Raw genomic sequence first — 26,201 nt, forward strand, 5'->3', positions numbered from 1 at the left:
CCTGAGGTTTCTACCGTTTTTTTTCCCCGTTAAAGGGGTTTTTTTGGGGAGTTTTTCCTTATCCGCTGCGAGGGTCATAAGGACAGAGGGATGTCGTATGCTGTAAAGCCCTGTGAGGCAAATTGTGATTTGTGATATTGGGCTTTATAAATAAAATTGATTGATTGAATTGATTGATATATCTATCTAACTGTGCCGGCAGCATTTGGAGGAAGTCACACAGAGATGCCCGTCTCCCTCAGTTCTGTGACATTTACTGAAATGATTACACACTTGCACACATGCACACATGTATTATAAAACACACATGCATTGACTTGACATATACAGATAAAGAGACCTGTGCAGGTTTTAAATCTGCGTTGACATTTGAAACCAAACATCATCTCCTGGTAGGATTCAAAACCATCAAAAGCATTTTTCCTTACTTTGTCACACATTCATTCACTCTGACTTTAGGATGATTTTCTTTAAGTAAAAATTGCTGAGCAGAATGTCAGTGGTCACTGGATGGGTGAAGTAAGATAGCTTTACAGACTGCACACATTGCACTGAACCCATTAGCAAATAATGTGGAGCGTTCAGATGGTAATGTGACCATTTAAAGCAGCTGTTAAAGGGAAACTTCAGTATTTTTTAATCTGGTCCCTATTTTCTAATGTCTCTGTGTTTAAGTGGCTAATAGGCACAATGATTTTTGAAACTGGTCCAGTATTGAGAGAGACCGCTTCAGCTATAGCAGAAAAACATCCTGCAAAGTAATCCCTACAGGAAATTGTGCACCATCAAATTATCATTTTAAGTGTCTGACAACATTATAACCCTTTTTGAACAGGAATTGTGTAAATTTGCAGGAAAGCCCAATCCGTCTTTTTTCAGCATTGGCAGTATAAAAACAAAACCAGGGAGTGCAGCAAAATGCCGCCTACCTACTTTTGTTTATACAGAATGTGCCTTTTTCGGGGCAATGGGGGGCGTGAGCAAGTAACAAAACGTGTAGCTCAGCGTGTGACGTAAACAGTGACCTAGGAGGGAAGCCATGGCTACTCAGGCGGCGATTCTCTCGTAAATCGGCCCGTCCTTCACCGTTCCTGTCATCTGACGGTTAATGGCCTCTTCGTTTGCGAGGGCAAGGAGAGCGCGCAATTCCTTGTCTCCTGAGTTGCTCATCTTTACAGTGTCTGTCAGGTTTGTGTTTCCCTCTTGTTACTAGCTGCTCACTAATTCCTGCTATCAGCTGTTTCCTGTTTATCCACCGCCAGTGGCTCGCACGTGCGACGTCATCAACAGCTCCTCCCACAAGTCTTCAACAGCCCCTCCTGGTGCGGAAGGCTGCCTTGGTCTTTTTAAACTAAAAGGGTTCCGCCAATATGACTACCCTACGAGGCAGAAAATTGGGCACCTGGGATCAACTCACCAATGTGTGTCTAAATGCTCGCAGCTTGCCGGCAAAACGGCCCAACATTCGCGGAAAATCTGGCAGTGTAAAAGGGGCTAGTGAAAAGGACCCTGCAGAGAAATTAAATGTTTTTCTTTAACTTTCACTAGTTCTGGTCAGACAGATGTCATCAGCCATTACCTAGGCTACTTTTCCACCTTTTATTTTGGCAGCAGAAACAGTCTGGCATTACTTTTGAGTGTTTCATGTGACATCAGAGTAGTTTCATTATCATCCAACTTAATAGCAAAAAAAAACCTCACCCTACATTGATTTTATATATACTTATACCTACCTTACACATATGGCCTTGTAAGTCACTTGTACTTGTAAATCATTTCTGGTGTTTCTATCATCTGTTTCAAGCTTACAGGCTATTGTTTGTATTTCACACTAATGGAATTTAGTGTCCCATAGACAAAACATTCCCACAGATATATACTGTTAGGGTTTCATTCCATACCATATTAAGCAGCCGACTTCATTCATGGTTCTGAGATGATGCTCGTAATTAACGAGCCGTCTCTTTCACACAAACATGCTTGTGGCTGGATAGGAAAACCCAAAGCTGGCTGAGCGAGTTGATAACCAGCTTCATGATACCGGTTATCCAGACAGCCAATGTCTGGGTTAGTCAAGCCAGATAACGAAAAAGATATCATGGGTAAGATGAACTGGCTTAGAAGTAAAGGCCTTATAGATCAAGTGAAAGGTAAAGAAAATCATTTCAGCCATTGCAGCCTGTTCGACCACTGTGGCTGTCTCAATACTGGACCAATTTAAGCCTTTGAAACCTGGAGCAACATCACTTTTCTTGTGCAGCTTTCAGATGCCTTCTGCAAGTATTTAAACCTTTGACCCTTGAGCAAATAGGTGCGATTTTTTTTTTTTAGAAATATGGGGGAACAAGGCAATGAGCAACTTGGTAAGAATATCCTACAACTACAATAAAATAATTATAGAATATTAGATTCGGAAAATTACTTTTAAAAAATAGGGAAAAAGAAAAAAGCTATGGAAACTATATGTATAAATATTATTTTTGAATTATTTTACAAAACATTATAATTTTTTAGCACGCTTTCCAGGTCATTTCCTTGTTTTTTTTTTTGTTTTTTTTACTTTTTTAAACTAATTTTCTTGATTTAAATTTTCTCTTTCTTGCTAATTTTTAGGTCAATGCCTTCTTCCCATGTTTTTAAAAGAAGCCAATTTGCTCAAGTTTCAATGGGTTAAAAAACAGATGTCTCCATTAGTCACTTTGAGACACAAAAAATGGGAAAACAGGGTTCAGGTTGAAAAATACAAGAGTTTCCTTTTAAGTACCGTGTGATGCTACAACAGCATGATCTGATTTTGGTTCAAAGTTTTGCAGAAGTTCAAAATGTTTCCTGCACAGCTGCCTTCTTTTTCAAGTTGGAAACAAAGACGAGTGACGGTTTTTTCAGTCATGTGTAAAAGTGTCTCATGTCGAAGGAGAGACCTGTCATTAATCGTTTGACCTACTTGAACTGACATTGGATTTAAGAAAATTCTGACATAGTCTTTCCAGGCAACAAATTAAAATTGCGGGTTGGCACGGAGAGACTAACACAGACCTGTTCACTTCAGGATTTCTTTATCCATTTATCAAGGTTATTCTCTGTTTGAAACAAAGATGAACTTGAAACATTACACTTGTTCTATTAATGAGGCATCCAAGCTGATTATTACTGGTGCTGCTTGTTCGACTTTTTCTTCCTTGTGAAAGCTTAAATAACCACTATGCAATGCGTTGACAGAGAAGTGAAAAACACGAAGGCTTGAATTCTTCTTTAACATCATGTGAGTAGATCACATAGTGAGTGTGTATGCCGTACCTTGCAGCTGCACTTTCCCGTTCGATCTGCGCAGGCACACACTTCTCTCTCCAAGTCACAGGTCTGGCTGTCCGATCCTGAGACGTTACACTCGCACTGGGTGCACTGTGGGAAATGCAGATGAAGACAACGCCAAGCTGCTGTTATCAACAATATAACAGGCTGAGAGAGGAGCTACCAGAGTGTGTCCTGGCTTTATGCTTCACCAAACCATTAAACTTCACTCCAAAATGAAAATGTTGCCATTATCTTCTCACTGCCATGCTGGTCCAAACATCAGTGAAGTTCAGACAAACAGCAAACACAGAGCTGTCCTGTAATTTTACTTTTTGACTGAAGCTACTGAGCTCCAGAAAGTTTTAAAAAAAGACCATGAAATTCCTCTGAACACTGACAGGATCACTAAGTTCTTTTTATTCTCTTACTGTGCTATTCATGAAAATATTCAGTTCCTCTACCTTGAATTCAGCTAGGCATTTATTATGCTCAAAAAATCCATTACAATGTCATTGTCATGTCCACGAAAATCTCCCTCCTCGTCCTTGTATAGTGACACACACTCTCACCCCCCAATGACTAAATCCTATCAGAGATTTTTTCCCACGCCTCCTCTCATATCTCAATAAAATGAAAAAAGCCCCCTTTGTGATGATAACAGTAATATTTGCAGTGTTGATATCATTTGGATCATTCACCTGAGGAAAGTCTCTGTATCCCAGTTGACATTCGTTGCACTTCTCTCCTCTGAAGGAGTCGCGGCACATGCAGCAGCCTGTGTTGACGTTACACTGCTGGGTCACTGAGCCGATCACGCTGCAACCGCACGGCTACAAGCACAGACACAGAAATGAAGACAGAGATTATTTCTGTTGCTGTTATTAGTCTTTGTGTTTTAAAAGAAGCTTTGTTCAGACATTAGAACATCAAACAGAAAGTTTTCTTCATCAAGTATAATGCAAATATTTGTTCTGTTGCAGACAGTCAACATTTCCAAGGCACACAACAGAATACTGTCAAATCAGTGTGGAGTTTTATTTGACTTCTTTGAGGTGCAAGATGAGTAATGTTAATGTTCAAAGAGTGTCTAAAGATTGAACGTGTGGAGTTTTGTGTACAGTATGCATAACTGGAGTGAACTCACTTTAAAAACTCAACCTGTTAACACTAAAGTTCAGGAGCATCATAACGTTCTTACTGAAAAGCTGACCAACACTGGGTGTCATTACAATTGACCCTTCGCTAAGTCCCAGCCCTGGACACAGACTGGCCAAAAAAAGTGTAGGGTTAGCTAGCTAGCTACTGAAGATATAGCCTACTGAATGTATACACACGCTGCTTTTGCTTTTTAATGATTGTAACACTGAAACAAAGACCGACCCTGCTGTACAGGAACCAGTGAAGGGAAGCAGGGAAACTTTGCTGATATTGAACCAGCTGTGTGTCATCACAGTGTGCGCAGATGAACGGTGTTTGACTTCCCCTGGAGATCCCTGCCCTTCCAGCGGCGGAGGTCTGGGTGCGGCAGCAGCAAAGGGGCGAAGCCAAACACCGTTCATCTGCACACACTGCGATGCCACACAGCTGGTTCAATATCAGCAAAGATTCCCTTTATATTCATTGTCTTGTGTGGCGATCAGCAGTGATGTGGTGGTTCACTTTTACACTGTGATCTGTAGCCTATAGTTCGGCTTTAGCTTCTAACTATCTTTGTCTTTTTAACCTGTTGTTGCTGCTGAGTCAGTTTGACATCCTGGATATATCCTTCAAACACAGACTGTAGACCCCTCTGTCTGCTTCTCTCTGGAATCACTGTTTTGTTCTTCTAAAAATATGATAATGATGAAAACACCATAAAAACAGACAACTTTCATATGTGCTGCAAGAAAAGCTGCACAATCATAAGCTCAACAGTTGTAAATGTGTCATATCCTGATGAAGACTTGTATAGTCGAAACGCGTTGATATCCCCGTTTTATTAAAGGCTTTTTACACTACCCCAGAGTGCCTCGGACTCTTAGTTTGGACTACCTTTTGTTACATTTTGATATCTCTGTTTACGAATAGGACAGTCCTTCTTCTTTTTCATACATCAGTTGTAAATGTGTGTCTGGTTAAATGAAAACAACTGTGGTAGTCAGTGTTAATTAACTTTTTCCAGAGTTTATATGAGAGGGTTAAGCCGGCAAAGAGTTAACACTGACTGGTGACCTGGAGTAACATCATATTTCTTGTGCTGCTTTCAGGCGCCTTTCACTAGTATTAAAACCTTTCAACCTTCAGCGATTTCTTTCAAAAACATGATTTAGAAAATTATTCTTTTTCAAAAACTAGAGAAAAAAGGAAAAGCTAGAGAAAAATTATAAGCACTCTTTTCAGGTCATTTTTCATGTTTGTTTTTAAGTTTTGCTTTCTTTCTTTTATTTTTCATTTATTTTCTACAAATTTTCTGGTTCTTAATTTTCTCTTTTTACTAATTTCTTGCTAATTTTTGGGGTCATTATTTCTTTTGTTGCTCAATTAAAAGAAATCTAGCCAATTTGCTCAGGTTTCAAATGGTTAACTGAGGCAATAGTCTTTCACTGTTAATATGATTAAGTGTTGATTTTGACATTTTGTGGCTATGGCTTTTTGTCAAGTGTTAAACATTAACCTCTTTGTAACCTTAAATGACTTAAATGTTTCATACTTCAAGAAGTACTTCACCCCCCAAATGAACACCCCTCAAATCTGTGAAGAATCCAGAGTGAACGAAGAATCCAAAAAAGGAGACAATTCTTGATGAACTGAAGTCATAGGGGTTAACAACAGCAAAAATATCAAAACATCCATTTACAAACTCTCACACAACTTGTGCAGTATAATCCAAGTCTCGTTTATCCAATCAGCGAGGCCCCTTTTGACGGGAGACTGAACTGAAAGTAAAATTTATGTATGCTATGGTGAATCCGAACTAACCCTTTAAAACACCAAAGTCACACAATAACACAAACAAACTGATCAAGGCCAGGGTAGACCAGCAGTGTTCCTGTGTTCAGCAAGGTTAACTCACTGTTTTTGTGAATGAAGGTTGGCTTTGAAAAGAGAATAGATAAGAATCACTTTTAGTTCAGTTTTAAATACGAATACTTTTGGTGAAAACGCATGTGTTTGAGAAGTACTGTAAATAAGCCTGGATAAATGAAACTTGGATTATACTGCATGAGATGTGTGAGAGTTCGTAAACAGATGTTTTGATATAGCTTTGCTGTTGTTAAAGGTGTACCCCTCTTACTGGAAATCATCAAGAATTTTCTCAGCTTTTGGATTCTTCCTTTCCCGTAAAGGCATGCATGATGATTTTGTGGGTGAAGTATCCCTTTAAGAATATGCCGTGTGTACATATTTTGCTCAGTTCTGGCTTGTTATTTCTTTTGCTGTACTTCACTGACTGTTCTGTTCCTATGTTTTTACTTTGTTCTGTTGTCTTTGGTACCTTTTTATGTTTGTTTTGAGCCACTAAGATGCGTTTCATCCCTCTTTGTTGTCCCGATGTACCCTTTCTGGATCAATCGGCTGTTAAACTGAGACTTACAGTACTTTCATGTTCAAGCCTCTAATTGCTAATAGTCTATTGCTACCTCTAATAGTTTACTGTTATTGCTACCTCGCGGCCCTTTGGTGAGATGGTTTCAGAGCAGAACAATTACTTTACAAACACTTTGAACAAAGTCGTGTTGCAAAACACAGAAGTAGAGGAAACGGGAGCAATAGAGTCACAGAAAGAAAGGTGATAAAGAGGAGGGGATACAGAGAGAAGGCTGTGTAAACAAGCGCTGTGATAATAAGAGAACAGTATGGGAGGAGAGAGAGCGGAGAGCACACAGGAAGGAGCGGAACATAAGAGAGGGAATGAAGATGAAATGGAGCTAAGACGGAGAGAAAACTGAACAGCAAAGATGATAGTGAAGAAAACAACTAAATGGTAACCAGCTGGAATACAAAAAGGCAAACTAGATAAAGACTTATGCATGTTTAAACTTGACCAAGTGTTTTTCTTTTATTATATTACCTTTACTGTGCTCTTATTGAGTTCAATTTATGTGGGAATTTATTCTGTGTCTATGTTGATTAATACACAGAGCAGTGGTTCCTAATCTCTTCCTTAAAGAACACCTTTTCTACCATTGATTGAACTGACAACCCCAGATCAAGTGACATGTTTTATGGATGTTTCATATTATATTTAATGCATAGCTCTAAGAGTACAGAATAACTGATAAAATGTACATTACCACAAATAGTGAACACAATAACTGCAGGAAATGTGTGTAAAATGATCAATGTGGATGAATTCTGAGCAGATTATCTCCTGTGAATATATCACATCAAAGATGATTCATTCATTCATTTTCTGTAACCGCTTAAACTGTTAGGGGTTGTTGGGGGCCTGGAGAGGCGGGGTACACCCTGGACAGGTCACCAGACTATCACAGGGCTGACACATAGAGACAGACAACCATTCACACTCACATTCACACCTACAGGCAATTTAGAGTCATCAATTAACCTGCATGTCTTTGGACTGTGGGAGGAAGCTGGAGTACCCAGAGAAAACCCACGCTGACAAGGGGTGTGAAGTCCTGTCTAAAATTCTGTGCAGTTTCCGACTACTCAGAGTTGTAACTGGATTTCACTCAAATGTTAATGCGACTTTTTCCTCTTCTTCCTTCTTTTATGTTGAAGGTGCAGTTATTCAGTTTAGCAGTTCACTTCAGATAATTTCAGTTCAGCTATTTATCAATTTAGGTGAACAACCGGCTGCCTCTCTGCTTTTGTCGATGTCTCCAGTTGCACAGGTCCAGTGTAAGTTTCAAACCAGGCCACCACCAGCCTCTCACTGTAGTGGCGTCTGCACCGGCAGTGTTTCTTGTCTCTTCCCCTCTAAGGCTGTGTGCCGCTCTTAAAGGTTTGGGTTGCACACGGGGCGATGGAAGTGGACTCTCATGCTTATTTATCTTGCTTTATCTCATATAATATCATTCAACACAGTTTGAACACAGTTTGACGTGACCAGGGGAGAACATGCAAACTCCACACAGAGTTCCCCCACCACCCAAGAGTTCGAACCAGGAACCCTCTTGCTGTGAGGTGACAATGCTAACCACTGCACCAATATGCCAAAGATGAGTTTTTGACAAATTCAGTGTTTTGGTCTCTCTGATTCTTGGTCATTGTTCTATTAGTTCTTTGTTGTTTTAATTAAGTATTCTAATGCAAGATAAGGATGTTTAGCAGAGGGTGAAGGCTCTGTAAGTACAGCTTGTGTTCAGGTCTTCACCGTGCTCTTATCCTGTGAGATCTGTTTAGGTTTATATCGTGAATCATAATCTTAACTTTATAAATAACAATTTACAATTTAAAAAAGTTTCCTTACTCCACTTCAAAAACTAAGAAAGTTTTGCGTTTGGCGTCCGGACTTACAGGTTGGGAACCAGTGATACAGAGCATTTTTCTAGTAGCAATATCCTCCTGGACCCTGTGTCCTCATATGAGGACATCGCATTTTGGGTTTACGTGACCTTATACTTCATTCTACTTAACTTAGACCTGCTGTCCTCGTTCGTGGACACTTTTTTGTGCCATCTAGTGGTAGTAAGAGCACAATACACTAATCCATGTAAAAACAAGATGGCAGCCATCTCTGCCAAGTCAGTCTGAAGCTGATCCCGACACAAAAGTGAACAAGGTACAAAACCTGATCACATTTTATGGTTGAAACTTGTTTCTTTATGATTAATAATGTTTGTAGTTTTATACGGCAACACATTTGACCAAATTTAGCAACAATAAGAAGCTAAGACGCTGTTAATTAGGAAGTACTTGTTTGACGACATTGGGACTTAATTATCGCGTCAATGTTTAGGTTTTTATACTTATCAGGTCCTACTAATGCAAACCAAAAAATGTTTGGGTCTCTGTATAAAAGATACAGTTAGCTTTAGTTTTTCACTGACATATAGACAAGTTAATTCATCTTTATCTAACAGAGTATATGCCTAATTTTTATGCTGTCCCTCTAGCGTGTTTGCTGAGCCCCTTCATGTTTTACTACATGTACTCTAAGACACACAAATGTTAGCAACTGCTCTTTGCAAATACAGTTTCCAGCCTACCTTGCATCCAGTCACAATATCATGGCCCCAGTGGTTGGGAGCACAGTGGTCGCACCTCTCACCAATGGTGTTTGGAGGACAGATACACTGCCCTGTGTTGGCGTCACAGTTATTCCCCACATGGCTGCACTGGCAGGCTGCAGGAGAGGAGACAAGGTACGTTTTACATGGCTTTGAATAAACTGAAGACAAATCAAAGTGATTATATTTCAGTGACACAGCTTTGCTTTCTCAACATGACACGCTGGCTAACAGACTCCAAATTGAAACAAAAGCAACGTGTCTGGGATTGAACACACTGAGCCACGTTTTGTTGGAAACTCAAACCTTAGGGGAAATGTTTTGGTGGCAGTGTGTTTCTAGTTGTACTGTTAATTTGTGTAGAAGAGAAAACACTGCCTTTATCTAACTGTTATTTGACACTTTCCAAAAAACCAAAAGAGAAATTGTGAACTGTTTATGAGATTGATACTGAGGGGGAATGTTATGCGCATACCGAATTATACGGACAAGCCATCATTAAATAAAACAGCTTCAGTTATAGGAATTTGAAAGGGTAATTTATTGAGTTACTGCATAAAGACTGAGCTGTTTATAGTAACACCCGTAATCCCCCAGTGTCATTCATTTCAATTTATTTCACCACCAATTAACTGACTCAATCATCACCATTTCCTAGAAAACACAATAGCCAATGCCAGAGGACTCTCGCTTTGTACGCTGGCTGAATAGAAATGTTAACGCTCATGAAATGTGAGGTCATCTTCACAGGAAAGCTGCATTGTTTTGTCAATGGTTAATCAAAGTTATGCTTCTTCAGCTAGTTGTGGACACTCTATAACTTCATTTTTTGGACACAGCCTGCATCATGTTTGTATTCTGACTTGCCTGCGGTACATTAAACACCAGCCAGCATATTGTGTCTGTAACCTGACAGCTGCACTGTGGCACTGATGTTAAGATGAATCAAAGCAAATAATTCCCAGCCCTATCTTGTCTTTCTGATGCATGATCAGGCTCTCTGGCTAACTTACGACTGTTCTTCTTGGCTGTCAATAGCGGTTGGCATCAATAATAAATTGCATAAGGAGATATGTGGGAAAAGCTATTCATAGTCTTACTTGGGGGTGCGCGGATGCTTAATCCTCATTTTGGGCAGCACCAAGTTTCCTGCACCTGCTGTCTGCGTTGCCAAGTTTTTAGGGCATACGATTTAATAATTTGAACATATTCCGGTCTAATAATAGACACTCAAGTATTCTCAGATGACTCGACACACCCTGGGGGAACGATAATGAAAATCCTCAGCTCTAGCAACAAACAGCTGATAACAGCTAATTGCTTTCAGATGTAAACTTTTTGATCAGTTTACCAATGACACGTGTGATTGATAATAATAACTAGTACTCTGATAATATACCCACATTTGACTTGTAGAATATGGTATGGTACCTACAGTATCTAGTAACTAGAGTCTAGAGTCTAGTAACTGACTCTTTGCTAAGTCCTGCCCCTAGACACAGACTGGCCAATCATAACGTAGCATCAGGACAGCTCCGACCAGGGTCCGACAACAACACAGCTGTGCTCCGTTGACTCTAATGCAGTCGTTTCAGATTTCCTTCATTTTCAGGCTGGTTTTGTGGATTTGGAGCTAAATGTTGTGCCTGGGGCACGTCGTGTATTAATGATACTCGTTACCTGGAGAGGTTGGAAACAGATATACATAATACATAATAATACATACACATATATATATAAGAATGTTTCTTCCCTGTTCCAAAACCAAAATCAAACCCTGAAAAGTGTAGGGTTAGCTAGCTAACTACTGAAGATATAGCCTACTGAATGTATACACACGCTGCTTTTGCTTTTTAATGATTGTAACAGTGAAACAAAGACCAACCCTGCTGTACAGGAACCAGTGAAGGGAAGCAGGGAAACTTTGCTGATATTGAACCAGCTGTGTGTCATCGCAGTGTGTGCAGATGAACGTTGTTTGACTTCCTTGAGGCCTGAGAGATCCCTGCCCTTCCAGCGGCAGAGGTCTGGATGCTGGCAGCAGCAAGGGGGCGAAGCCAAACACCGTTCATCTGCACACATTGCGATGCCACACAGCTGGATCAATATCAGCAAAGTCTCTCTTTATATTCATTGTCTTGTGTGGCGATCAGCAGTGATGTGGTGGTTCACTTTTACACTGTGATCTGTAGCCTATAGGTCAGCTTTAGCTTCTAACTATCTTTGTCTTTTTAACCTGCTGTTGCTGCTGAGTCAGTGTGTCACACAGTGACACATGATTCTTTCCTTTACCACTGGCAGAACTTGCTGATATTAAATAAATAAAACAACATTAACAACGTGTAAATATTCTACTTTTAGAGTAGAGGCTCTTACTGTTTTACACAGAAACTTCACACCATTTACAAAACGAATTCCATCCTCTACATCCAATACCAGCACGCTGCAACTTTGACCCTCTGGTATGTTGTACAATTTAGGCAAACCTTGACCTTTAATTTGAGGTGTGAGTACGGATGTGCTTGGTGTTAACTCCCTGCTGATTTAACTTTGAATCACCTCTCCTGCACAAAGCTATTTCGGTAAAACAGCAGAAATTGAATTGGCTGGAACGTTTGCAGTTCGACATAAAGCACTGATCATAACAAGATGGGAATTACAGAACTAAAGTGGGAGCACAGTGTCAATAAATAGAAATCTAAAACAAAAACACAGGTATCTCACGTCCTGTGTTTTCTACCTAACATTTATTGATTAACCTTACGATTCATAACATGTATTTCCCTATAAAACTGAACAAATTTGATAATTATCAGCTGTTTTTCTTGTCCACCAGCCAAGATGACTAAGAAATATTGTAGCTCCATAATTTATTGGTCATATCATTATTATTCTGTGTGTTCAACCTTAAAAGATATTCATATCAGTCAGCAGCTAGTTTCTCCGGCAACATTTCATCTTTCCTCAGCACTTGAATTTGACCGTTCTTTATTGCTTCCTTCTGTCTTTCATTTGTTTTTTCCATCATCTAAAAATATATATATATATATATACATATAAATATATGTGCATGTATGGGTGGATGCTTTGTTTGATGTGGCTATAGCCTTTGCCAACACATATTTAATAACCCTGGGGAAAATTACTACACAACTATTTATAAAACACAGCGTAATGTCAGAAATACATGATCGATGGCAATAAAATTATGAGGTCTTCATTACTTCTGCGAGCCTGGCTTTAATAAGATAGAAGTTCGTGGTTTCTGCAGTAAACTGATGATATTTCAAATTACAAGTTATTTGCTGTACGGTATAGATGCAAACTTTGTTACGTCCATGAGAAGCTGAAACAGGAGGAAATGCCTACACTGACAAAGCACTGTACGTCTGAAGACAAAGCAGCACTCATTTAACTAAAGCCAGCGGCTCACATTTATATAATTTTGTCCTATTTTGCTGTGATGTTTTGTGTGAGAGGTTTTTAGCTGTGGTCTGCTTGTGAGCGAAAAAAGGTCTGCAATAATTATAAAACTGCCAGCATGATGTGAAGGAATACAATTACACAATAGCTATTTTTTAATGGAATAGCTCTGCTGACAATGTGTGTAAACTTTAGATTAAAAAGACAGAAAAGTGGAGCAGCAGTTTTGTGATTGCTGACTTTCATTACAAATTACAGTATAAACACAGGTTTGATTTTGTCAGGAGTTCCAGTGGATTGAGCTATTCTTTTGTTCTGCGGGTGATTGCCAACTTTTTCAGCAAACACTCTGCTCTATCTCCTCCACTTTCTGTGCTTACGTGTGCAGCCGCCCTCCTGGAAGTTAAAGAATCCTCGTGCACACCGGTCGCATTTGGGTCCGGTGACGCCCGGCTGGCACCGACACTGACCGGTTTCGTCACAGTCAAACGACTTGGAACCAAACGAGTTGCAGTGACACGGGACACACGCTCCGCCTGTGCTGATGCCGTGAGTCTGAGGCTGGAGGAACACAGACAAAGACAAAGGGAACAGGTAGTTGAGAAAAGGTAGTGGAATCAGGGTGAGACAAGTTGCAGACACACTCTAGCAAATCAGAGACACGAAGGTTGTAACGACACACACTGCAAAACTTGTCTCTGAAGAGTGAGGAGGTTAAAATGAAGGATTTTTTTTTTTTATATTGTTGAGATTTTCAGTCTTCTCAGGGTAATATTCCGGGAAGGAGAGAGGACATGAAAGATGACTTGACCTGAATTCTTATTCATTTTAATTTGACCCTAATTTTACCCTTTAAGCTACAATGTGCCAGCCTAGATGATTTCAACAAATCTTTTGAATGTTACCAGATAAAAAAAATGAATGAGTCGTCAGCTACCTCAGAAAAAAATTTACAGCACCAACAACAAACATCTTAAGTTACTTAAAGAGGTTTTTGATGACACCTCATTGGCACATTGATATTAAAACGTGTTAAAGATTGCTCATTATGTGTACGTTTCCCTTCATGCTGCACTCGTGACCTTGCATTACTGTTTACACTTCGCAACATCTTTAAATGGAAATGTTTTTCACACAAAAACACTAAAACAGCCGTGCTAATTACTCATGCAACGGTTTAAATATTAAAGCCTCAAACCATCATAAACACAAAGAGTTTAATCCTTGATACACACAAGAAATGTGTTCCTCATCTAACACGTCTACACAGCAAGAAAACACACCCATGCTGCTTAAAACACACCATGCAGTGTGTGTTACCCCTGTCCTAGGCCTGTACGCGCCCCTGGGACAACCCCCTGTGCGGGAGGACCCCCCCCATCTCTGCTGCACGGCCTCTATGGGAACACGCTCCACTGGCCTGCGGGTCTCCCGCCTCTCGTAACCTTGGCGACGCAGGTCACAGCGTCGGCCCACAAAGCCGGGGCGACAGATGCAGCGGCCCTCGATATCACAGCGCTGAGACATAGAGCCGTGGGGGCTGCAGCGACAGGGAATACAGTCCTGACGCTCAGCATCCCACCAACAGTTGGGCTGGACCAATCACAGCACAGAGCGGTGGAGGGGGACCAATGAGAATGAGTGAGCAGGACAGATGAAAACAACAAATGGAAAGTACAAGAACTGAAAGTGAAAGCAGAAAACCAAAAGAAGAGCATCTTGTCTTTTGTGAGAATGAAATAAAAACATTATGAATCATCATCATTGTCACAATCACAATTTTTGTTATTTTTGAATATTAGAAACACCAGAATAGATAGATGAAGCACTTGATGACAGATTAACTTTTACAAAACCAAAAACATTAATTCACATTTTAAAGGGGACCTATTCTGCTAATTTTCAGGCTCATACTTGTATTTTGAGTTTCTACTTAAATTTATTTACACACTTAAATGTGCAAAAAAACACTTTATTTTCCTCATACTGTCTGTGCTGGAAACCCTGTATTCGCACTCTGTCCGACACACTCAGTTTTAGCACCTGTCTCTTTAAGACAACCTCTGAAAAAAGCCAAGTCTCCTCTAAGTGGCCAGCAATTCTAGGTCTGCCATATATTTTGTCTCTGTACCGTCACTCTACCGTCACCGTCACAGCCAGGGGAATGACTATAATGGAAAAAAGGGGCATTTTCTACCATAAAAACATCGGCGAGCAAGATTACATGTTTTCCTGTTGTAAGCATGTAGCTGCATGCAGCAGTGTAGGCTACGTAATGTGAACACTTGTCAGGAGAAGTCTGTCACAAGCTGATGTCAGTTTGTCTTGAAAGTAAAAAGTTGGAGGGAGAGTATTCAGAATGATATGAAGTCTGAGGTTTTTGCCCACACTTTACTTCATTATTTGAATCGTTTGATATGAACATCTGACATTGTAACACACTACATATATATATATATATATATATATACACATAGGTCTAAATCCATTGTAGTTTGGAACAATTAAAAATCTTTGTGGGTGGAGGTAAATCGGTCGACTAATCGGTTTGAGTCATTTTTCATAGAAAAGTACTATAAAAGTACCCAAAATACTATTATTGCAGCTTCTTACGTTCAGATATTGGCAGCTTTACACACTCTAAAAGGGAAAAACGCCAGCACTCTCAAATGTCCTTTTAGTAAGTTTAATCAACCAGCTTGGATGGCAGTACCAGTACACAACAGACGTTTCGACAAAAAGTCGTCTTCGGTGTGTGAAGAACTGAAGACGACTTTCTGTCGAAACATCTGCGTTTTTCCCTTTTTCACTGTTTTTGGCCGTGCACTTTACGAGTGTATTTATTTTGAGAGTGCTTGCTTGTTCCTACATGATTTTGAACTTTACATACTCTCCCATGACGGTGAACCAAAACCCTTTGGCGTGAGTACGAAACAAGACATTAGATGACATAATTTTGGGGTTTGGGAGAGACAGAACAACATTTTTCCACATTTTAACACATTTTTCGATGAACAACATTTTTCCACATTTTAACACATTTTTCGATAAAATGATTAGTCGACTAATCAAAGAAATGATCGACAGATTAGTCGACAATGAAAATAATTGTTAGTTGCAGCCCTAGTAAAAAGTCGCTTTCCATCTATTGGCCTTTCAAGTGAATCTAGTGTTTGAACATATGTTTATTTATGTAGGCTATTAATATTATTTATGCACAGAACACCAACAGAGAGGCCGAGAGAGGGAGGAGCCACAGACACTTTGTCCTTGTTATATATGTCTTGTATATCAAACATCTGTCACCTACATCCAGGCGCTGTCTCCATGTCACAAAATAGACTACAACTACCAAGAAGAACAGCGACACGCTATGATTCACCTCACACATAAACTAGCAGCGCAGCACTGTACTCCACGTGTGCTGTGGTAACCTCATTCATCTCACAGACTGATTCAGCGTAGCATGTGCAACATATAGACCGATGTCACACTGTAGACTAATTAACAGACAGATTAAACAGAGGAGCAGCTCTGTGTCTCTCTGAGTGTTGACGGAGAACTTGTGAGTGAGTGTGTGGGGCGGAGCTGTGCAGAGAGTGTGAGAGACGAGAGATGAAATCTGGTATGTGTTATGTAACGCAACTTGACCCTATATCGACATAAACGGTATTGTCTAAATTTATATCTTGCCTGAAAATATATTGTACACAGTCGTTATATATATGACAGAAAATAAGGAATAGCATAATAGGTACCCTTTAAACAATAATAACCGATTTGAGTGGAATATTAATCTAATGCTGCACGTGTGACGTTACTAATCATGAGGCAACCAGGCCTGACAGCTGACATAGCAAAAACTGAGGTGCAGGAAAATGTAAAAATATACATAACAAACTGATATCTGCAGGATACTGATGAGTAAGAAGGACTTTAAGGGTCTCTAAATTCCCTTAACTCCTTATACTACCTCATTTATAGCACAACAGTAATTATTAGTAGTGAATTACAATTTGACGGAACATAAATCAGCGTAGAGTAGAAAAAGTAGAAAAATAAGGCAAAATACAAATAAAAAGTCTGCACAGGAATGGCGCCAGCACATTTACAATATCTGTAAAGATTATCGGCATCTGTCACTATACTCACCATGCACTCATCACACTGTCGTCCAACCACGTTCTTCTTGCACTGACACCCTCCGGTCTCCTTGTCACAGATCTCAGATACAGAGCCATTCGTATGGCACTGACAAGCTGCAGGAGAGGAGACAGCATATTTAACATCAATTATCATTTCCTAATGGCACCATTTCTACATGAGTACATATAGCAACACATATTGGTTTAACAATAGCACAAGTTGGTGAGTGTGTTTACTTCACACTACAGTCGGCTGGATGAGCTCTGATCCTGCTTAAGGTCTTCTTCAGGATTAGCTGTCGATATGCATTTTAATATCCCTCTGACTGCACTTTGGAGAAAATCTCCTCCTCCTCAAATAGATTCTTCAGTCTAGTGGGCTGATTTAGTTTTGCCAGATTATATTTTGAATATTAAAGACACATCAAGTTTGACAACAGGCTAACTGACAACACAAAGACACGTTCACATTTTCAATAAATTTCCCAAATCATACACATATATTCATTGCTATAGTCTTTTATACATGTACAAATTGAAGGAACTGACAGGATTACATTCACTTGAACTGTATTTTATATGACTTTATGTCATAAATAAATTGACTGAATTGCCCTGTTTGCTCTGAAGAAAAACTGATGTTGAGGGTGAACAGAAAGCAGAGCTAGTAAGTTCTCCTTCCAGACAAAGCTTCAATCACCAAATCCGAGTGAACCTCTTCACCACCTTCAATCCAACCAAACACCGACAACAATTAAGGACATGAAAGATGACATGACTGAATCCTCTATCTTAATTTGTCTTTAATTCAGAAGCCAGCTAAAAACCACATCAGGGCTCTGAGAGCTGTCTGGCAGTGTGAAAATGCCTCCTCGCTGCTGCTGAAGGAAAATAAAACACTGAACTCAGACATTCACCAACTGCCCCTGAAGCTACAATGTGCCAGCCAAGACAATTTCAACAAATCTTCTGAAATGTTGCCAGATAACAAAAAAAAATTTGAATTAGGTACAGTTGGGCTGAAATGAAAGGAAAATAAACTAGCTCTGTGAATGCTGAATATAGCTACCTCAGAAGAAAAAATCCTGAACACCATGATTTGCCTAAATTATCATGACATTCAGCAACAACAAACATCCAGACATCATCAAGATATTTAGGTCTTAAATGTTCTCTGATGAGTAAATCCACAGTTTTCAATAAGAAAGAAACGTTTCACATTTCATAACAGTTTATCCCCTCCACAGCTCAAAGATGAAGATGCAACAGAATACAACTGACTGTGCTAAAACAAAGCAGGTGCTCCTGATACAAACCCCTTTAATTCCCCGAAAAGGACAAGGTACACAAGACTAACCAGTCGTCTTCAACGTGAAAACAAAGCAGAATTTTTGGAGGGGGGGGGGTCCATTCATTTATTTTCTGTAACCGTTTATCCTTTTGGGGGTCATGGGGGTGTTAGAGCCTATCCCAGCTGACATTGGGCGAGAGGCGGGGTACACCCTGGACAGGTCACCAGACTATCACAGGGCTGACACAATAGCCCTTTTTAAACAGGAATTGTGCAAATTTGCAGGAAAGCCCAATCAGTCTTCTTTCAGCACTGGCAGTATAAAAACAAAATCGGGGAGTGCAGCAAACTTTTGTTTAATACAGAATGCGCCTTTGTCGGGGCAATGGGGGGTGTGAGCATGTAACAAAATGTGTAGCTCAGCATGTGACGTAAACAGTGACGTGGGAGGGAAGCCGCGGCTGGTCAGTCCTTCGGCGATTTTCTCGTAAGTCAGCCCGTTCTTTACCGTCCCCGTCATCTGACGGTTAATGGCCTCTTCGTTTGCGAGGACAAGGAGGGCGCGCAATTCCTTGTCTCCCCAGTTGCTCATCTTTACAGTGTCTGTCAGGTTTGTGTTTCCCTCTTGCTACTAGCTGCTCGCTAATTCCTGTTTATCCACCACCAGTGGGTCGCACATGTGGCATCATCAACAGCTCCTCCCACAAGTCATCAACAGCCCCCCCCGTTGCGGAAGGCCGCCTCGGCCTTTTTTAAACTAAAAGGGTTCCGCCAATATGACTACCCTACGAGGCGTAAATTTGGGCACCTCGGATCAACTCGCCAATCCAGCTCTGTGTGTCTAAACGCTCGCAGCTTGCCGGCAAAACGGCCCAACATTCGCGGAAAATCTGGCAGTGTAAAAGGGGCTATAGAGACAGACAACCATTCACACTCACATTCACACCTACGGACAATTTAGAGTCACCAGTTAACCTGCATGTCTTTGGACTGTGGGAGGACGCTGGAGTACCTGGAGAAAACCCACGCTGGCACGGGGAGAACATGCAAACTCCCACACCCTGTGCTTAAACCAGAAACCCTCTTGATGTGGGGGGGAGTTCAGTCCCTTTCATAATGACAGTACATTGACCTAAATATTATAAATCATCAGAAGATTCTCATCTCTGCCTTGAACCTTATTTCTCTGGCGTTGAATTCATGGCCTTTGTCATGTGCATGCAGTTTTTATGCTTTCCGAATGGGTTACTTACAGGAATATCAAAACCTATTCCCACAAACGATCTTTCAAGTCTAGTAGTGAGGTGTTTGAGAGGATGCACCTTCCCAGTATCTGACTGTGGTGCTAAACCAAAGTTCATTTCACTCTAATGTTGAAGGTAAAAAGGTAGCACACACACAGGTCTTCAGGACAAAGTTGACTACCGGTAGTTTCAATTCATCCATTTATTTTGGCCACGTAAAGCAAAACATGCTAACGTTTCAGCCTGCTGGGCCTCATCAGAGCTCATTCCAATCCTCTCTCTCTGTCTGTCTCTGTCTGAGATACTTCAACTTTATTTAACTTGTTTAAATCCTACGGGAAGGGAAAAAAAGACACACCCACACACGCCAATCAGCCCCTTAGATATACAATTAAAAGCCTGAACATCACAGCTCCCATCTGGTGGATGGGCTGTCAGAAGCACACACAGAACACGCACACAAAAACACACACACTTTTCTCAAGAAACGAGTTGCACACATCACATCACTTAGACACACATGCGTACTAGTGGTCGCTTCTTTTACCTCCTGCCATTTCCTACTGTTAGATGTAACAGAGACAGAAGGACCGACCTGAGTGTGGGATGGGAAGTGAGAGAGAGAGGGGTACAACAGATGTCCCCACACACACACACACACACACACACACACATATAGAAATATGCAGAAAACACACATACCATACACAACATACATTGATTTCAGCTTTACATAGATATGCAGAGAGGCACGCATGCCCTCCCACACACACACACACACCTACTCAACCANACATAGATATGCAGAGAGGCACGCATGCCCTCCCACACACACACACACCTACTCAACCACACACGCCTGACTACACATACAAGCAAACATGAACATTTACGTCCGTCCCTGTTTCACACACACTCTCTCACACGCAGTCTCTCACCCCCCTAGCTTCACCCTTCGGGGACCATCTGGACTCCGTTCTGTCAGTTGCTACAATGCGAGCCTTGTTGTGGGATAAAATGTTGCTTTTTGTTGTGTATTTCTTTTTCCTCGGCGTCGGCCTTGATGGTGAAGATAACAATCTTCCTGCAACTTGAAATACATTATGTTCTGTTACCAAGCAATCCGCAATCTGTCGTATAAACAAACGTCAGGAGAGGCTAATGTGTATCTATTCTATATCATTAGCACTACAGTGGTGCGTTGGTGAGAAGTCCAAGCGCCATACAGTCCATTAGGCAGTCATACAGTGCACACCAACAGCAAATTGAGTCCACAGTTGAGGTAAACAAGTGCACGTAGAAGTAGGATATTTCTGTAAAGAGCATGCTGATAAGATGTGGTATCCAGAGGCCTTAAGGCGTAACGACAGAGAGATGGAACGTTATGTAGTAAATGCATTAAAACGTCAACTTGATATATAATCTTTTGGCCCACTGCAACACAAATTAGCTTTGTGTAATGTTATTAGTAATGCTCCTGGGTTTTTGGGTTTGGAAAGACCCACTTGCAATACCTTTAAAGGGTGACGTCAGTATTTTTTTTCAAACTTATTTTATTATGTTTTTGTGTCAAAGAGAATAATGAGGCAAACATTAGTTTTTTAGAAGTTGTTCCAGCATTGAGCGAGACGGGAGACGCGAAACAGACGGCATATGCCACGTCAACGAACGCCCACTAGTGCTTGTTTTCGCCACTGACAGGCTCAGATTGTTATTGCACTTGTCAGACAACATAATAGAAAGAATCCCTACAGAGACAGACCTCTTTCCTGAAAGTAGGATCCTTTTCATAAAATAAGAAAATGCCCCGAAATCACTATTGTGAAATCCACCAGACTCCATTTAAATAAAGAAAAAATTGATCCTCTTATTTTATTTATTTATGAAAAGGGTCAGTTTACATTAATCAACTTCTGAACAAATGTCAATGCACCCGAATTAGCTGAAAGGCTAGTTTTCATCGGCAGTCCCTTCGCCAGCTGTAAAAATGCATCCTAGACAAATTAAAAACAACAATAAAATACAGCGTGTAAAACAAGTCAAAACATATTGCATTAAAGCAAAAAACACATCACATATAATACTATAATTATTAAAAGTAGACTGAAACCAAATCATACTCAACAAATAAGAACATATTGGTTCATTTTTCTCACAATGATCAACTCTCGTTTGTTTGAAATAAACCCTTAATTCACCCAGACAGACGAGAAAATACGCTGGTTCTACAAACGCTAAAATTAATGTTTATCTTAATGGAGTCTGGTGGGTTTGGCTACAGCAAATTCAGGGCTGCCTCTGGTTTAACAAAAAATGTCTTAGTATTCTACAAAAAGGTCTGTCTCTGTCTGGATCATTTTCATAATGTTGTCAGACACTTGGAGTAATAATCTGAGCCTGTCAGTGGCAAAAACAAACACTTTTAGTGGACATTTATTGACAAGGCATTGGTACCAGTGGTTACATTGCAGCCTGTTTCCAGGCTGCCAACTTTCATTCATCACTTGGACACGAAAACATGGAAAAATAGGGTTCAGGTTACAAATGACCAAAGTTACCCTTTCAGTATTGCTCTTACTACAACCTAATGCACATCACATCTGCATATGAGGGATCTAAAGCATGACAGGCCTCCATGACTGGTTATAGTCACTAAATCAGATCATGTGAAATTTTGTGTTGTGTAAAAAGTGCCATCTGCCCCCATGTAGGACATGTAGAGGGGTTGTCAACTTGATTTACAGACATTAAAATACTAAGAAATTAACATTACAAAAATTTTTCTTAATCAAATTTGTTTGTGTCCCTTCACACTGAACTTTCTCTTACTGTCAGCAATGACAAGAAAAGTGGAATTGTGTGTGCAAAATACATCTGCTGTATAAACAAAATAAAAGATGAGTAATTTGAAGGGGTTTACTGTGCCAGATCAGAAAATTCATGGTTCGATTCAATACTGGACAGTGGTGTCATGATTCAGTATATTTTTGATACAGCAAAAAAGTATAAATGTCAGAGTAATTTCCTTTATTTTTGAAAATTTTAAATGTATGAAAACTGACATAATTTGGGCTTTTGTTTTTTGTACAAAGCAGGAATTACAGCTTGGCTGAAATGGACTTGTAAAAATCTGGTTAAAGCAAAATCAGTGATTTCTCTCTAAACACATTATACTTGTTAGAAAATACTTGAGAACAAGTGAAAAACAGGGAACTGCTAAGTACTGAATTGTGGAGTTAGACTGTTGAACTGTTTTTTTTATTATTTCTTTGTCCAAGATTTTTTGGACGGGCCTAAAGGCCTGCTCGAGGACACACTGTCTTCCTTAACATAACCCCTTACGTACTATTTCAATACTACGTTACTACTGGCATTAGAGCGCAGAGTAATCAGTGTATTTGTCTAATAAATATGTGAATTAACATCTCTGTGAAATGCCACAGTTATATAAACACAAGCTAAACAGCCATTACTAACGTGCTTTTTAGTCTCTGTGGCAGAATAGCGACCTAGCCCACCAGCAGCAACTGCTCACTGCTGAGGATGTGTGCTTTGTGATATTGTTAGCTGCTGTTAGCTGCTGAATGAGAAGCTACGGCCATGCAATGGCCGTTGCTTCTTGGTTCGGTGGGTTTGTGCTGTGCAACCATAGACTTTGTGTGCTACTGATTTAGCTGCTAACCAGAATCTGTCACTGTGCAGCAACTTGTGCTTTGGCTCGGTGCTTTCTTCCAATCACTTTCTCTCTCCATTGTCCTTATAATTCACAGCGAAACTGAAGTGACTCCAAACACCAGACCTGCATGTTAACAAAGGATCTTCCATTTCTGGTCTGGTAATCATGTTACTAACGATCTTGCAACGAGCTAGCTTAGCGTAGCTGCCTCCCAGTGTGTCTCACAGGAGGAGCAGGATGTTTTGGTTTTGGGGTGGACAGGCAGACAGCATGTTGCCTGTCGTCCTGTGGGCTGCCTTGTTGAGCGCAGTGGTAATGAGAACATCATATTAAACACAGTTAGAGCTGTATATTTTATTTTCCAAATGTAGAAGGATAGTTCAAGGTATTGTTCAGTTTGTAATGCACACCAAACTGAAAGCCTCGTACCAAACAGTTCAATACGAATACATGTATTGTTACACCCCCGAGTAATTTGTCCTGTAAATAACAGTTAAACAAACTGATACTGACTTATTAAAGGCTGCCTCAATTTGGGCTTTGGCACGAGTTATTGTTGGTTCACACTCAGCTTTTCCAGGCTTTTAATTGTACTTTACTACTTTTTGGGGGCCTATCATTCCAATAAAGAGTCGGTGCCTCAGCACAGAGGACTGTACCTCACACTCCATTAAGAGTGGTAAAACTGGAATAGTGAGGTTTCCCAGTGATCCCCTAAGAGGTTATTGATCTATCCTATGAAGTATCTATGAAACATTCATTAGGTCTCACACGCACAGGAAGCATAATTACATTATTGAATTACTACATATCCACTTTGTTCCAGCGATCGGACAAATGTGTGACAGTGCAGTTCACACATCTTCACAACAACTTGCAAATGACTTTCTCCAATGTGAGAAATGGTCAGAAGGGTTCATTTTCCTGAATTTATTCCTCAAACAAATTGCTTTGTGGTCAAGTTTGCTTGCAAAATCAAACCTCTCTCCATTCTCTGACTGAATTATACCCGACCACTATTAGAGGGAGACACAAAATGGCTGCGGCAACAATGTCCGCAGACGGGAACTCTGACATCAAAGGAAAAAGTAAAGGATTTTTACAGTCTAATAGTGCACAAATGGACTTGGCCTGAACTCTCCTGCTCCACTCAATAAAATTCATTAAGACCAGGAGCAATAGGCAGAGCGAGGCAGGCGGCGAGGGAGAGGGATAGACTGACAGAAGCGGAGAGAGGGAGAGTTGTTGTGTTTTAATAATTCCTGGTGGTCGTTCGTACAGGATCAATAACAACCCTCCAACTCCGAGACACGAGCAGCCGATCAGCACTGTAGGAGAGCAATAGATCAGGCTGATTAATCAATAACCATTTAGCTGGGTGGAGAGGGGAAACAACTACAGAACAATGGACTATCAAATTCACATTAATACCCCCCGTCAGCCTGTCTCCCTGCCTCTGGGCCTGTCTGACGCTTTTATCTGTCTATTTATTGGCAGTGCCTGTCTGTCTCTCAGCGAGGTGTCTATCTGTTAACGTGTCTCTCTGCCTGTCTCGTTGCCAGTGCCTCTGTTTTCGTCAGCAGCGCAGGTTTTAATGAAGATCTTCACAAACAAACGCCATCTGTACGTCTGTATTCGCTGCCATCTCTCCTTTCCTCTCTTGTTCAGTCTCTCCACACTCTTTTTTTTTTTTTTTTTACAGGTATAGTTGTTTTTTTTAATTCTCACTCTTAAACACAGCTGGCAGTCAGTGGGCCGCTCCGACATCACACCTCCTACTACCACAGCTGCTTGCCGATGCAGAGTCACACACGCGCACACACACACACCACACACTCCAGATGGTGTATCTACTCAGTGTTTTAGTAAAAGGATTAAAGGTATCATTTAGTTAAAATTGAGTTTCATAGGGGAAGCACTACTGTTCAGTGTAACGCCCCTGCTGAGACACTGAAGCTGCAGTATTGGCTTTTTTGTAATGATTTTTCTGAAAAGTAGATGATCCTCTACTTCTTTCCTCTTAACGTCCCCATGTCTAGTAATTTTTTTTTATTTTATTTTTTTAACAGCATCCTTAAAATCATTTTGATGGCAAACTCTTCATAGAAAATCTGAAGACAATTTGTTCAATCGATATGTTGCTTTTAAACAGTTCACTCTCAGTGTCTCAGGGCTGGTCTCAAGGGATAGAAGGTATCAGAGGGTGTCGCCATACTCAAATCTTATGCAGTGGCTACATTGAAGACGTAATGGATGCAGACCATTCACTGAGTGGCTGCTGCAACACTATGCTTCCATTATAAACAATGAAACTGGCTACACCAGGTGTAAGAGCAGCGCATTAGTGGTGTGTATGCGCCACAGAGATCTGCAGTATAAACATAAAGTTAGGCCAGTCTTTTATTTATATTTCAACGCAGCCTTTTTAAACAGAAATGGGTCATCGATAGGACCATCAGGTTTCCTGTATACTTTGGAGAATAATTAGGCTATATAATAGCTAGACATTTTGGAAAACAAGCTTACTGGTTTCTTTCAGAGAGTTCACTGAACATGAGATGATCGCATAAATATCTGTTGAATATGAAGCCTGCTAGCTAAAAAATGACAGTCAGCATACAGACAGGAAGCAGGGAGAGCTTGGCTCATCCATCCATCTTATCTTACTATATAATGACGAAAACTCTTTCTGTCTGTGTGTCTGTTCCATGTTTTTCTCCTCACTGACTTGGTCAATCCATGTGAAATTTGGGACAGTGGTAGAGGATCATGGGAGGATGCGAATGAAGCAATATTACATCAATTGGCCAAAGGGGGGCGCTATAGCAACCGACTGAAATTGCAAACTTTGAATGGGCATATCTCATGCCCCGTATGTCATAGAAACATGAAACTTTGCACAGAGATGCCTCTCCTCATGAGGAACACATTTGCCTCAAGAATCCATAACTT

The 26,201-nt window shown here is 40.5% G+C and overlaps 1 protein-coding gene across 5 annotated transcripts in view; it reads right to left on the reverse strand.

Moving 5' to 3' along the window:
• The window catches only part of lama2 (laminin, alpha 2), a 322,377-nt gene that overhangs the window by 120,190 nt on the left and 175,986 nt on the right, over nt 1–26,201 (reverse strand). For 3 of the 5 annotated variants that reach the window (XM_050057578.1, XM_050057577.1, XM_050057579.1), the window contains exons 22-27: nt 17,046–17,152; nt 14,214–14,486; nt 13,274–13,454; nt 9,450–9,586; nt 3,993–4,124; nt 3,298–3,402 (exon numbers count right to left, since the gene is read on the reverse strand). In XM_050057578.1, the coding sequence (XP_049913535.1) occupies nt 3,298–3,402; nt 3,993–4,124; nt 9,450–9,586; nt 13,274–13,454; nt 14,214–14,486; nt 17,046–17,152 (935 nt within the window). The remainder of the gene's footprint in view (nt 1–3,297; nt 3,403–3,992; nt 4,125–9,449; nt 9,587–13,273; nt 13,455–14,213; nt 14,487–17,045; nt 17,153–26,201) is intronic. The other 2 variants (XM_050057581.1, XM_050057580.1) reach the window with 1 other exon arrangement.

Source organism: Epinephelus moara, chromosome 12 (assembly GCF_006386435.1).
Source record: "Epinephelus moara isolate mb chromosome 12, YSFRI_EMoa_1.0, whole genome shotgun sequence".
In the NCBI taxonomy this organism is placed as follows: domain Eukaryota; kingdom Metazoa; phylum Chordata; class Actinopteri; order Perciformes; family Serranidae; genus Epinephelus; species Epinephelus moara.